Source organism: Ascaphus truei, unplaced genomic scaffold, assembly GCF_040206685.1.
Source record: "Ascaphus truei isolate aAscTru1 unplaced genomic scaffold, aAscTru1.hap1 HAP1_SCAFFOLD_2070, whole genome shotgun sequence".
NCBI lineage: Eukaryota > Metazoa > Chordata > Amphibia > Anura > Ascaphidae > Ascaphus > Ascaphus truei.
In genome coordinates this window covers 1-14,487 of record NW_027454980.1, presented here as the reverse complement: position 1 = coordinate 14,487, position 14,487 = coordinate 1, and the positions used below count along the sequence as shown (strand labels likewise).

General features: G+C 59.6%; 1 protein-coding gene across 1 annotated transcript in view; it reads left to right on the top strand.

The window, feature by feature from the left end:
- Positions 1–3,968, top strand: part of LOC142477408 (heat shock factor protein-like) — a gene marked incomplete at its 5' end in the record, with an annotated part of 38,349 nt that extends 34,381 nt beyond the window's left edge. Inside the window, 2 exon segments of the mRNA XM_075582253.1 lie at positions 3,512–3,524; positions 3,527–3,968. Coding sequence (XP_075438368.1) covers positions 3,512–3,524; positions 3,527–3,636 — 123 coding nt within the window.
- Positions 3,969–14,487: the final 10,519 nt, after the last annotated feature.

Below are 14,487 nucleotides of genomic sequence, written 5' to 3'. Positions count from 1 at the left end.
CTCCCGCTCCCCTTCCTCCCTCCCGCTCCCCTTCCTATCTTCCTCCCGCTCCCCTTCCTCCCTCCCGCTCCCTTCCTATCTTCCTCCCGCTCCCCTTCCTCCTTCCCGCTCCCCTTCCTATCTTCCTCCCGCTCCCCTTCCTATCTTTCTCCCGCTCCCCTTCCTCCTCCCGCTCCCCTTCCTCCCTCCCGCTCCCCTTCCTATCTTCCTCCTGCTCTCCTTCCCATCTTCCTCCCGCTCCCCTTCCCATCTTCCTCCCGCTCCCCTTCCTCCTCCCGCTCCCCTTCCTCCTCCCGCTCCCCTTCCTCCTCCCGCTCCCCTTCCTATCTTCCTCCCGCTCCCTTCCTATCTTCCTCCCGCTCCCCTTCCTTCCTCCGCTCCCCTTCCTATCTTCCTCCCGCTCCCCTTCCTATCTTCCTCCCGCTCCCTTCCTATCTTCCTCCCGCTCCCCTTCCTCCTTCCGCTCCCCTTCCTATCTTCCTCCCGCTCCCCTTCCTATCTTCCTCCCGCTCCCCTTCCTATCTTCCTCCCGCTCCCCTTCCTCCCTCCCGCACCCCTTCCTCCCTCCCGCACCCCTTCCTCCCTCCCGCTCCCCTCCCTCCCGCTCCCCTTCCTCCTCCTGCTCCCCTTCCTCCTCCCGCACCCCTTCCCTCCCTCCCGCACCCCTTCCCTCCCTCCCGCTCCCTTCCTCCTCCCGCTCCCCTTCCTCCTCCCGATCCCCTTCCTCCTCCCGATCCCCTTCCTCCTCCCGATCCCCTTCCTCCTCCCGCTCCCCTTCCTATCTTCCTCCCGCTCCCCTTCCTATCTTCCTCCCGCTCCCCTTCCTATCTTCTCCCGCTCCCCTTCCTATCTTCCTCCCGCTCCCCTTCCTATCTTCCTCCCGCTCCCCTTCCTATCTTCCTCCCGCTCCCCTTCCTCCCTCCCGCACCCTTCCTCCCTCCCGCACCCCTCCCTCCTGCTCACCCTCCCTCCCGCACCCCCGCCCTCCCTTTCGCACCCCTCCCTCCCGCCCGCACCCCCGCCCTCCCTCCCGCACCCCCACCCTCCCTCCCGCACCCCCTCCTCCCTCCCGCACCCCCTCCCTCCCGCACCCCCTCCCTCCCGCTCACCCTCCCTCCCGCACCCCCTCCCTCCCGCTCACCCTCCCGCTCACCCTCCCTCCCGCTCACCCTCCCTCCCGCACCCCCTCCCTCCCGCTCACCCTTCCTCCCTCCGCACCCCTCCCTCCCGCACCCCACCCTCCCTCCCACACCCCCTTCCTCCCTCTCGCACCCCTCCCTCCCGCATCCCCTCCCTCCCGCACCCCCTCCTCCCACCGCACCCTTCCTCCCACCCCACCCCTTCCTCCCACCGCACCCCTTCCTCCCACCGCACCCCTTCCTCCCACCGCACCCCTTCCCTCCTCCCGCACCCCTTCCCTCCCTCCCGCACCCCTTCCCTCCCTCCCGCACCCCTTCCTCCTCCCGCTCCCCTTCCTCCTCCCGCTCCCCTTCCTCCTCCCGTTCCCCTTCCTATCTTCCTCCCGCTCCCCTTCCTATCTTCCTCCCGCTCCCCTTCCTCCTCCCGCTCCCCTTCCTATCTTCCTCCCGCTCCCCTTCCTATCTTCCTCCCGCTCCCCTTCCTATCTTCCTCCCGCTCTCCTTCCTATCTTCCTCCCGCTCTCCTTCCTATCTTCCTCCCGCTCCCTTCTCCTCCCGCTCCCCTTCCTCCTCCGCTCCCCTTCCTCCCTCCCGCTCCCCTTCCTCCCTCCCGCTCCCCTTCCTCCTCCCGCTCCCCTTCCTATCTTCCTCCCGCTCCCCTTCCTATCTTCCTCCCGCTCCCCTTCCTATCTTCCTCCCGCTCCCCTTCCTCCATCCCGCACCCCTTCCTCCCTCCCGCACCCCTTCCTCCCTCCCGCACCCCTCCCTCCTGCTCACCCTCCCTCCCGCACCCCTCCCTCCCGCACCCCTCCCTCCCGCCCTCCCGCACCCCTCCCTCCCTCCCGCACCCCTCCCTCCCGCACCCCCACCCTCCCTCCCGCACCCCCACCCTCCCTCCCGCACCCCTTCCTCCTTCCCGCACCCCCTCCCTCCCGCACCCCCTCCCTCCCGCACCCCCTCCCTCCCGCTCACCCTCCCTCCCGCTCACCCTCCTCCCGCACCCCCTCCCTCCCGCACCCCCTCCCTCCCGCTCACCCTTCCTCCCGCTCACCCCCCCTCCCACCGCACCCCTTCCTCCCACCCCACCCCTTCCTCCCACCCCACCCCTTCCTCTCACCGCACCCCCTTCCTCCCTCCCGCACCCCTCCCTCCCGCTCACCCTCCCTCCCGCACCCCCTTCCTCCCTCTCGCACCCCTCCCTCCCGCATCCCCTCCCTCCCGCACCCCCTCCCTCCCGCTCACCCCCCCTCCACCGCACCCCTTCCTCCCACCGCACCCCTTCCTCCCTCCCGCTCACCCCTCCCTTTCTCCTTCCCGCTCCCCGCCTTCCCTCTCACTCCCCGCCTTCCCTTCACACGCTCTGCCAATCCTTCTTCCTTCCCGCTCCACCTCCCCCTTCCCCTGCTCTTCCCCCCCTCTCCCCCGCTCTTCCCACTCGCTTCCTCCCTCCCCCCAGCCGCACTCTCCCGCTCCTCCTCCCTTCCTTCCTCCCTCCCGCTCACCCCTCCCTTTCTCCTTCCCACTCCCCGCCTTCCCTCTCCCCGCTCTTCCCCTCACTTCCTCCCTCCCCCCAGCCGCACTCTCCCACTTCTCCTCCCTTCCTCCCTCCCGCTTCCCCCTCCCTTTATCTTTTTCCCGCTTTCCCCTCCCTTTCTCCTTTCCGCTCCCTCCCACTCCCTTCTCTCCCACTCCCTTCTTCCTTCCCCCTTCCTCCCTCCCTCCCGCTCCCCCCTCCCTCCCGCTCCCCCCTCCCTTTATCTTTTTCCCGCTTCCCCCTCCCATTCTCCTTCCCGCTTCCCCCTCCCATTCTCCTTCCGCTTCCCCCTCCCATTCTCCTTCCCGCTCCCACTCCCTTCTTCCTTCCCCCTTCCCTCGCTTACTCCCCCCAGCCGCACTCTCGCTCCTCCTCCCTCCCGCACCCCTCCCTCCCTCTCCCCCTCCCTTTCTCCTTCCCGCTCCCTCTTCCCTTGCTTCCTCCCGCTCCCCGCCTTCCCTCTCACTCCCCCCCCGCCTTCCCTCCCACACGCTCCACCATCCCTTCTTCCTCCCCGCTCCCCCGCTCGCTCCCCTGGCCTCTCCTTCCCTCCCGCTTGCACTTCCCTTCCTCCCGCTCCCCCTCCCTTCCCCCCGCTTGCCCCTCCTGGCCTCTTCTTCCTCCCCGCTCCCCCTCCCTTCCCCCCGCTTGCCCCTCCTGGCCTCTTCTTCCTCCCCGCTCTTCCTCCCCGCTCCCCCTCCCTTCCCCCCCGCTCCCCCTCCCTTCCCCCCGCTCCCCCTCCCCCCGCTCGCCCCTCCTGGCCTCTCCTTCCCTCCCGCTTGCACCTCCCTACCTCCCTTTCTACCCTTCATTCCTCCGATCTCTCCTTTTCCCGCAGCTCTTCAGCCCTTCCATGGTCTCCAAGACCTGACTCTCCCAGACCTGGACTCCAGTCTCGCCAGCGTGAGTATAACCGCACCGCTCGCGGGGCTCAGGAAGCGGGGCGGGACCCCTGAACGCTGACATTGCTTGGAGGTCTCGGGGCATCGTACAAATCGTCTTCCTGTTCCGTGTTGTATCCAGATCACACGCTCCAATTTCACAATAATATTCACGTCATCAGTTCTGTGCGGGTTTTCCTGCTTCCAGTTTTGGGGGGTGGTGGTTATCCTGGAGGAAGCTGTGTGTGACGCGTGTCACTGTGTGGGGAAGAAGCAGTGTGTGATGCGTGTCACTGTGTGGGGAAGAAGCTGTGTGTGACGCGTGTCACTGTGTGGGGAGGAAGCTGTGTGTGATGCGTGTCACTGTGTGGGGAGGAAGCTGTGTGTGATGCGTGTCACTGTGTGGGGAGGAAGCTGTGTGTGATGCGTGTCACTGTGAGGGAAGAAGCTGTGTGTGATGCGTGTCACTGTGTGGGGAAGAAGCTGTGTGTGATGCGTGTCACTGTGTGGGGAGGAAGCTGTGTGTGATGCGTGTCACTGTGTGGGGAAGAAGCTGTGTGTGACGTGTCTCACTGTGTGGGGAAGAAGCTGTGTGTGACGTGTGTCACTGTGTGGGGAAGAAGCTGTGTGTGACGCGTGTCACTGTGTGGGGAAGAAGCTGTGTGTGACGCGTGTCACTGTGTGGGGAGGAAGCTGTGTGTGACGCGTGTCACTGTGTGGGGAGGAAGCTGTGTGTGATGCGTGTCACTGTGTGGGGAGGAAGCTGTGTGTGACGCGTGTCACTGTGTGGGGAAGAAGCAGTGTGTGATGCGTGTCACTGTGTGGGGAAGAAGCTGTGTGTGACGCGTGTCACTGTGTGGGGAGGAAGCTGTGTGTGATGCGTGTCACTGTGTGGGGAGGAAGCTGTGTGTGATGCGTGTCACTGTGTGGGGAGGAAGCTGTGTGTGATGCGTGTCACTGTGAGGGAAGAAGCTGTGTGTGATGCGTGTCACTGTGTGGGGAAGAAGCTGTGTGTGACGCGTGTCACTGTGTGGGGAGGAAGCTGTGTGTCACTGTGTGGGGAAGAAGCTGTGTGTGATGCGTGTCACTGTGTGGGGAAGAAGCTGTGTGTGACGCGTGTCACTGTGTGGGAGGAAGCTGTGTGTGACGCGTGTCACTGTGTGGGGAAGAAGCTGTGTGTGATGCGTGTCACTGTGTGGGGAGGAAGCTGTGTGTGATGCGTGTCACTGTGTGGGGAGGAAGCTGTGTGTGACGCGTGTCACTGTGTGGGGAGGAAGCTGTGTGTGATGCGTGTCACTGTGTGGGGAGGAAGCTGTGTGTGACGCGTGTCACTGTGTGGGGAAGAAGCTGTGTGTGATGCGTGTCACTGTGTGGGGAGGAAGCTGTGTGTGATGCGTGTCACTGTGTGGGGAGGAAGCTGTGTGTGATGCGTGTCACTGTGAGGGGAAGAAGCTGTGTGTGATGCGTGTCACTGTGTGGGGAAGAAGCTGTGTGTGACGCGTGTCACTGTGTGGGAAGAAGCTGTGTGTGACGCTTGTCACTGTGTGGGAAGAAGCTGTGTGTGATGCGTGTCACTGTGTGGGGAGGAAGCTGTGTGTCACTGTGTGGGGAAGAAGCTGTGTGTGACGCGTGTCACTGTGTGGGGAAGAAGCTGTGTGTGACGTGTGTCACTGTGTGGGGAAGAAGCTGTGTGTGATGCGTGTCACTGTGTGGGGAAGAAGCTGTGTGTGACGTGTGTCACTGTGTGGGGAGGAAGCTGTGTGTGACGCGTGTCACTGTGTGGGGAGGAAGCTGTGTGTGATGCGTGTCACTGTGTGGGGAAGAAGCTGTGTGTGATGCGTGTCACTGTGTGGGGAAGAAGCTGTGTGTGACGCGTGTCACTGTGTGGGGAAGAAGCTGTGTGTGACGCGTGTCACTGTGTGGGGAAGAAGCTGTGTGTGATGCGTGTCACTGTGTGGGGAGGAAGCTGTGTGTGATGCGTGTCACTGTGTGGGGAGGAAGCTGTGTGATGCGTGTCACTGTGTGGGGAGGAAGCTGTGTGTGATGCGTGTCACTGTGTGGGGAGGAAGCTGTGTGTGATGCGTGTCACTGTGTGGGGAGGAAGCTGTGTGTGATGCGTGTCACTGTGTGGGGAAGAAGCTGTGTGTGACGCGTGTCACTGTGTGGGGAAGAAGCTGTGTGTGATGCGTGTCACTGTGTGGGGAAGAAGCTGTGTGTGACGCGTGTCACTGTGTGGGGAGGAAGCTGTGTGTGATGCGTGTCACTGTGTGGGAAGAAGCTGTGTGTGATGTGTGTCACTGTGTGGGAGGAAGCTGTGTGTGACGCGTGTCACTGTGTGGGAGGAAGCTGTGTGTGACGCGTGTCACTGTGTGGGGAAGAAGCTGTGTGTGATGCGTGTCACTGTGTGGGGAAGAAGCTGTGTGTGATGCGTGTCACTGTGTGGGGAAGAAGCTGTGTGTGACGCGTGTCACTGTGTGGGGAAGAAGCTGTGTGTGATGCGTGTCACTGTGTGGGGAAGAAGCTGTGTGTGACGCGTGTCACTGTGTGGGAGGAAGCTGTGTGTGATGCGTGTCACTGTGTGGGGAAGAAGCTGTGTGTGATGCGTGTCACTGTGTGGGGAAGAAGCTGTGTGTGATGCGTGTCACTGTGTGGGGAAGAAGCTGTGTGTGACGCGTGTCACTGTGTGGGGAAGAAGCTGTGTGTGATGCGTGTCACTGTGTGGGGAGGAAGCTGTGTGTGATGCGTGTCACTGTGTGGGGAAGAAGCTGTGTGTGATGCGTGTCACTGTGTGGGGAGGAAGCTGTGTGTGATGCGTGTCACTGTGTGGGGAGGAAGCTGTGTGTGACGCGTGTCACTGTGTGGGGAAGAAGCTGTGTGTGATGCGTGTCACTGTGTGGGGAGGAAGCTGTGTGTGACGCGTGTCACTGTGTGGGGAAGAAGCTGTGTGTGATGCGTGTCACTGTGTGGGGAGGAAGCTGTGTGTGACGCGTGTCACTGTGTGGGGAAGAAGCAGTGTGTGACGCGTGTCACTGTGTGGGGAGGAAGCTGTGTGTGACGCGTGTCACTGTGTGGGGAAGAAGCTGTGTGTGATGCGTGTCACTGTGTGGGAAGAAGCTGTGTGTGACGCGTGTCACTGTGTGGGGAGGAAGCTGTGTGTGACGCGTGTCACTGTGTGGGAAGAAGCTGTGTGTGATGCGTGTCACTGTGTGGGGAGGAAGCTGTGTGTGATGCGTGTCACTGTGTGGGGAAGAAGCTGTGTGTGATGCGTGTCACTGTGTGGGGAGGAAGCTGTGTGTGACGCGTGTCACTGTGTGGGGAAGAAGCTGTGTGTGACGCGTGTCACTGTGTGGGGAGGAAGCTGTGTGTGACGCGTGTCACTGTGTGGGAGAAGCTGTGTGTGACGCGTGTCACTGTGTGGGGAAGAAGCTGTGTGTGATGCGTGTCACTGTGTGGGGAAGAAGCTGTGTGTGATGCGTGTCACTGTGTGGGGAAGAAGCTGTGTGTGACGCGTGTCACTGTGTGGGGAGGAAGCTGTGTGTGACGCGTGTCTCTGTGTGGGGAGGAAGCTGTGTGTGACGCGTGTCACTGTGTGGGGAAGAAGCTGTGTGTGACGCGTGTCACTGTGTGGGGAGGAAGCTGTGTGTGATGCGTGTCACAGTGTGGGGAAGAAGCTGTGTGTGACGCGTGTCACTGTGTGGGAGGAAGCTGTGTGTGACGTGTGTCACTGTGTGGGGAGGAAGCTGTGTGTGACGCGTGTCACTGTGTGGGGAAGAAGCTGTGTGTGACGCGTGTCACTGTGTGGGGAAGAAGCTGTGTGTGATGCGTGTCACTGTGTGGGGAGGAAGCTGTGTGTGATGCGTGTCACTGTGTGGGGAGGAAGCTGTGTGTGATGCGTGTCACTGTGGGGAGGAAGCTGTGTGTGACGCGTGTCACTGTGTGGGAGGAAGCTGTGTGTGATGCGTGTCACTGTGTGGGGAGGAAGCTGTGTGTGATGCGTGTCACTGTGTGGGGAGGAAGCTGTGTGTGATGCGTGTCACTGTGTGGGGAAGAAGCTGTGTGTGACGCGTGTCACTGTGTGGGGAAGAAGCTGTGTGTGACGCGTGTCACTGTGTGGGGAAGAAGCTGTGTGTGACGCGTGTCACTGTGTGGGGAAGAAGCTGTGTGTGATGCGTGTCACTGTGTGGGGAAGAAGCTGTGTGTGATGCGTGTCACTGTGTGGGGAAGAAGCTGTGTGTGATGCGTGTCGCTGTGTGGGGAAGAAGCTGTGTGTGACGCGTGTCGCTGTGTGGGGAAGAAGCTGTGTGTGATGCGTGTCGCTGTGTGGGGAAGAAGCTGTGTGTGACGCGTGTCACTGTGTGGGGAGGAAGCTGTGTGTGACGCGTGTCACTGTGTGGGGAAGAAGCTGTGTGTGATGCGTGTCACTGTGTGGGGAGGAAGCTGTGTGTGATGCGTGTCACTGTGTGGGGAAGAAGCTGTGTGTGATGCGTGTCACTGTGTGGGGAGGAAGCTGTGTGTGATGCGTGTCACTGTGTGGGGAAGAAGCTGTGTGTCACTGTGTGGGGAAGAAGCTGTGTGTGATGCGTGTCACTGTGTGGGGAGGAAGCTGTGTGTGACGCGTGTCTCTGTGTGGGGAGGAAGCTGTGTGTGACGCGTGTCTCTGTGTGGGAAGAAGCTGTGTGTGATGCGTGTCACTGTGTGGGGAGGAAGCTGTGTGTGACGCGTGTCACTGTGTGGGGAGGAAGCTGTGTGTGACGCGTGTCACTGTGTGGGGAAGAAGCTGTGTGTGATGCGTGTCGCTGTGTGGGGAAGAAGCTGTGTGTGACGCGTGTCACTGTGTGGGGAAGAAGCTGTGTGTGATGCGTGTCACTGTGTGGGGAAGAAGCTGTGTGTGACGCGTGTCACTGTGTGGGGAGGAAGCTGTGTGTGATGCGTGTCACTGTGTGGGGAAGAAGCTGTGTGTGACGCGTGTCACTGTGTGGGGAAGAAGCTGTGTGTGACGTGTGTCACTGTGTGGGGAGGAAGCTGTGTGTGACGCGTGTCACTGTGTGGGGAGGAAGCTGTGTGTGACGCGTGTCACTGTGTGGGGAGGAAGCTGTGTGTGATGCGTGTCACTGTGTGGGGAGGAAGCTGTGTGTGATGCGTGTCACTGTGTGGGGAGGAAGCTGTGTGTGACGCGTGTCACTGTGTGGGGAAGAAGCTGTGTGTGATGCGTGTCACTGTGTGGGGAAGAAGCTGTGTGTGATGCGTGTCACTGTGTGGGGAAGAAGCTGTGTGTGACGCGTGTCACTGTGTGGGAGGAAGCTGTGTGTGACGCGTTTCACTGTGTGGGGAAGAAGCTGTGTGTGACGCGTGTCACTGTGTGGGGAGGAAGCTGTGTGTGACGCGTGTCACTGTGTGGGAAGAAGCTGTGTGTGATGCGTGTCACTGTGTGGGGAGGAAGCTGTGTGTGATGCGTGTCACTGTGTGGGGAAGAAGCTGTGTGTGATGCGTGTCACTGTGTGGGGAAGAAGCTGTGTGTGACGCGTGTCACTGTGTGGGGAGGAAGCTGTGTGTGACGCGTGTCACTGTGTGGGGAAGAAGCTGTGTGTGACGCGTGTCACTGTGTGGGGAAGAAGCTGTGTGTGATGCGTGTCACTGTGTGGGGAGGAAGCTGTGTGTGATGCGTGTCACTGTGTGGGGAGGAAGCTGTGTGTGATGCGTGTCACTGTGTGGGGAAGAAGCTGTGTGTGATGCGTGTCACTGTGTGGGGAGGAAGCTGTGTGTGTGATGCGTGTCACTGTGTGGGGAAGAAGCTGTGTGTGATGCGTGTCACTGTGTGGGGAGGAAGCTGTGTGTGATGCGTGTCACTGTGTGGGGAAGAAGCTGTGTGTGATGCGTGTCACTGTGTGGGGAAGAAGCTGTGTGTGATGCGTGTCACTGTGTGGGGAGGAAGCTGTGTGTGACGCGTGTCACTGTGTGGGGAAGAAGCTGTGTGTGATGCGTGTCACTGTGTGGGGAGGAAGCTGTGTGTGACGCGTGTCACTGTGTGGGGAAGAAGCTGTGTGTGATGCGTGTCACTGTGTGGGGAAGAAGCTGTGTGTGATGCGTGTCACTGTGTGGGGAAGAAGCTGTGTGTGACGCGTGTCACTGTGTGGGGAGGAAGCTGTGTGTGATGCGTGTCACTGTGTGGGGAAGAAGCTGTGTGTGACGCGTGTCACTGTGTGGGGAGGAAGCTGTGTGTGATGCGTGTCACTGTGTGGGGAGGAAGCTGTGTGTGACGCGTGTCACTGTGTGGGGAGGAAGCTGTGTGTGATGCGTGTCACTGTGTGGGAAGAAGCTGTGTGTGACGCGTGTCACTGTGTGGGGAAGAAGCTGTGTGTTACACGTGTCACTGTGTGGGGAGGAAGCTGTGTGTGATGCGTGTCACTGTGTGGGGAAGAAGCTGTGTGTGATGCGTGTCACTGTGTGGGGAAGAAGCTGTGTGTGATGCGTGTCACTGTGTGGGGAAGAAGCTGTGTGTGATGTGTGTCACTGTGTGGGAGGAAGCTGTGTGTGACGCGTGTCACTGTGTGGGGAGGAAGCTGTGTGTGACGCGTGTCACTGTGTGGGGAGGAAGCTGTGTGTGATGCGTGTCACTGTGTGGGGAAGAAGCTGTGTGTGATGCGTGTCACTGTGTGGGAAGAAGCTGTGTGTGATGCGTGTCACTGTGTGGGGAGGAAGCTGTGTGTGACGCGTGTCACTGTGTGGGGAAGAAGCTGTGTGTGACGTGAGTCACTGTGTGGGAAGAAGCTGTGTGTGACGCGTGTCACTGTGTGGGGAAGAAGCTGTGTGTGATGCGTGTCACTGTGGGGAAGAAGCTGTGTGTGATGCGTGTCACTGTGTGGGAGGAAGCTGTGTGTGACGCGTGTCACTGTGTGGGGAGGAAGCTGTGTGTGATGCGTGTCACTGTGTGGGGAGGAAGCTGTGTGTGATGCGTGTCACTGTGTGGGGAAGAAGCTGTGTGTGATGCGTGTCACTGTGTGGGGAAGAAGCTGTGTGTGATGTGTGTCACTGTGTGGGGAGGAAGCTGTGTGTGACGCGTGTCACTGTGTGGGGAGGAAGCTGTGTGTGACGCGTGTCACTGTGTGGGGAGGAAGCTGTGTGTGATGCGTGTCACTGTGTGGGGAAGAAGCTGTGTGTGATGCGTGTCACTGTGTGGGGAAGAAGCTGTGTGTGATGCGTGTCACTGTGTGGGGAGGAAGCTGTGTGTGATGCGTGTCACTGGGGAGGAAGCTGTGTGTGACGCGTGTCACTGTGTGGGGAAGAAGCTGTGTGTGACGTGAGTCACTGTGTGGGGAAGAAGCTGTGTGTGACGCGTGTCACTGTGTGGGAAGAAGCTGTGTGTGATGCGTGTCACTGTGTGGGGAAGAAGCTGTGTGTGATGTGTGTCACTGTGTGGGGAGGAAGCTGTGTGTGACGCGTGTCACTGTGTGGGGAGGAAGCTGTGTGTGACGCGTGTCACTGTGTGGGGAGGAAGCTGTGTGTGATGCGTGTCACTGTGTGGGGAAGAAGCTGTGTGTGATGCGTGTCACTGTGTGGGAAGAAGCTGTGTGTGATGCGTGTCACTGTGTGGGGAAGAAGCTGTGTGTGATGCGTGTCACTGTGTGGGGAGGAAGCTGTGTGTGACGCGTGTCACTGTGTGGGGAGGAAGCTGTGTGTGACGCGTGTCACTGTGTGGGAAGAAGCTGTGTGTGATGCGTGTCACTGTGTGGGAGGAAGCTGTGTGTGATGCGTGTCACTGTGTGGGGAGGAAGCTGTGTGTGATGCGTGTCACTGTGTGGGGAAGAAGCTGTGTGTGATGCGTGTCACTGTGTGGGGAAGAAGCTGTGTGTGATGCGTGTCACTGTGTGGGAAGAAGCTGTGTGTGATGCGTGTCACTGTGTGGGAAGAAGCTGTGTGTGATGCGTGTCACTGTGTGGGAGGAAGCTGTGTGTGACGCGTGTCACTGTGTGGGGAAGAAGCTGTGTGTGATGCGTGTCACTGTGTGGGAGAAGCTGTGTGTGACGCGTGTCACTGTGTGGGGAAGAAGCTGTGTGTGACGCGTGTCACTGTGTGGGGAAGAAGCTGTGTGTGATGCGTGTCACTGTGTGGGGAAGAAGCTGTGTGTGATGCGTGTCACTGTGTGGGGAGGAAGCTGTGTGTGATGCGTGTCACTGTGTGGGAAGAAGCTGTGTGTGATGCGTGTCACTGTGAGGGGAAGAAGCTGTGTGTGACGCGTGTCACTGTGTGGGGAAGAAGCTGTGTGTGATGCGTGTCACTTGTGTGGGGAAGAAGCTGTGTGTGATGCGTGTCACTGTGTGGGAGGAAGCTGTGTGTGATGCGTGTCACTGTGTGGGGAGGAAGCTGTGTGTGATGCGTGTCTCTGTGTGGGAAGAAGCTGTGTGTGACGCGTGTCACTGTGTGGGGAGGAAGCTGTGTGTGACGTGAGTCACTGTGTGGGGAAGAAGCTGTGTGTGTGATGCGTGTCTCTGTGTGGGAAGAAGCTGTGTGATGCGTGTCACTGTGTGGGAGGAGCTGTGTGTGATGCGTGTCACTGTGTGGGGAGGAAGCTGTGTGTGACGTGAGTCACTGTGTGGGGAAGAAGCTGTGTGTGATGCGTGTCACTGTGTGGGGAAGAAGCTGTGTGTATGCGTGTCACTGTGTGGGGAGGAAGCTGTGTGTGATGCGTGTCACTGTGTGGGGAGGAAGCTGTGTGTCGCGTGTCACTGTGTGGGGAAGAAGCTGTGTGTGACGCGTGTCACTGTGTGGGAGGAAGCTGTGTGTGATGCGTGTCACTGTGTGGGGAAGAAGCTGTGTGTGACGCGTGTCACTGTGTGGAAGAAGCTGTGTGACGTGTGTCACTGTGTGGGGAGGAAGCTGTGTGTGACGCGTGTCACTGTGTGGGGAAGAAGCTGTGTGTGATGCGTGTCACTGTGTGGGAGGAAGCTGTGTGTGATGCGTGTCACTGTGTGGGGAAGAAGCTGTGTGTGATGCGTGTCACTGTGTGTAAGAAGCTGTGTGTGATGCGTGTCACTGTGTGGGGAGGAAGCTGTGTGTGATGCGTGTCACTGGTGGGGAGGAAGCTGTGTGTGATGCGTGTCACTGTGTGGGGAGGAAGCTGTGTGTGACGTGTGTCACTGTGTGGGGAGGAAGCTGTGTGTGATGCGTGTCACTGTGTGGGGAGGAAGCTGTGTGTGATGCGTGTCACTGTGTGGGGAAGAAGCTGTGTGTGATGCGTGTCACTGTGTGGGAAGAAGCTGTGTTTGATGCGTGTCACTGTGGGGAGGAAGCTGTGTGTGATGCGTGTCACTGTGTGGGGAGGAAGCTGTGTGTGATGCCTGTCACTGTGCGGGAGGAAGCTGTGTGTGACGCGTGTCACTGTGTGGGGAGGAAGCTGTGTGTGACGCGTGTCACTGTGGGGAGGAAGCTGTGTGTGACGCGTGTCACTGTGTGGGAGGAAGCTGTGTGTGATGCGTGTCACTGTGTGGGGAGGAAGCTGTGTGTGATGCGTGTCACTGTGTGGGGAGGAAGCTGTGTGTGATGCGTGTCACTGTGTGGGGAGGAAGCTGTGTGTGATGCGTGTCACTGTGTGGGGAGGAAGCTGTGTGTGAGCGTGTCACTGTGTGGGAGGAAGCTGTGTGTGACGCGTGTCACTGTGTGGGGAGGAAGCTGTGTGTGACGCGTGTCACTGTGTGGGGAGGAAGCTGTGTGTGACGCGTGTCACTGTGTGGGGAGGAAGCTGTGTGTGACGCGTGTCACTGTGTGGGGAGGAAGCTGTGTGTGATGCGTGTCACTGTGTGGGGAGGAAGCTGTGTGTGATGCGTGTCACTGTGTGGGGAGAAGCTGTGTGATGCGTGTCACTGTGTGGGGAGGAAGCTGTGTGTGATGCGTGTCACTGTGTGGGGAGAAGCTGTGTGTGATGCGTGTCACTGTGTGGGGAAGAAGCTGTGTGACGCGTGTCACTGTGTGGGGAAGAAGCTGTGTGTGATGCGTGTCACTGTGTGGGGAAGAAGCTGTGTGTGATGCGTGTCACTGTGTGGGGAAGAAGCTGTGTGTGACGCGTGTCACTGTGTGGGGAAGAAGCTGTGTGTGATGCGTGTCACTGTGTGGGGAAGAAGCTGTGTGTGACTGCGTGTCACTGTGTGGGGAGAAGCTGTGTGTGATGCGTGTCACTGTGTGGGGAAGAAGCTGTGTGTGATGCGTGTCACTGTGTGGGGAGGAAGCTGTGTGTACTGCGTGTCACTGTGTGGGGAAGAAGCTGTGTGTGATGCGTGTCACTGTGTGGGGAAGAAGCTGTGTGTGATGCGTGTCACTGTGTGGGGAGAAGCTGTGTGTGATGCGTGTCACTGTGTGGGGAGGAAGCTGTGTGTGATGCGTGTCACTGTGTGGGGAGGAAGCTGTGTGTGATGAGCGTGTCACTGTGTGGGGAAGAAGCTGTGTGTGATGCGTGTCACTGTGTGGGGAGGAAGCTGTGTGTGATGCGTGTCACTGTGTGGGGAGGAAGCTGTGTGTGACGCGTGTCACTGTGTGGGGAAAGCTGTGTGTGATGCGTGTCACTGTGTGGGAGAAGCTGTGTGTGATGCGTGTCACTGTGTGGGAGGAAGCTGTGTGTGATGCGTGTCACTGTGTGGGGAAGAAGCTGTGTGTGAGCGTGTCACTGTGTGGGGAGAAGCTGTGTGTGATGCGTGTCACTGTGTGGGGAGAAGCTGTGTGTGACGCGTGTCACTGTGTGGGGAGGAAGCTGTGTGTGATGCGTGTCACTGTGTGGGGAGAAAGCTGTGTGTGACGCGTGTCACTGTGTGGGGAGAAGCTGTGTGTGATGCGTGTCACTGTGTGGGGAGAAGCTGTGTGACGCGTGTCACTGTGTGGGGAGAAGCTGTGTGTGAGCGTGTCACTGTGTGGGGAAGAAGCTGTGTGTGACGCGTGCAGCTGTGTG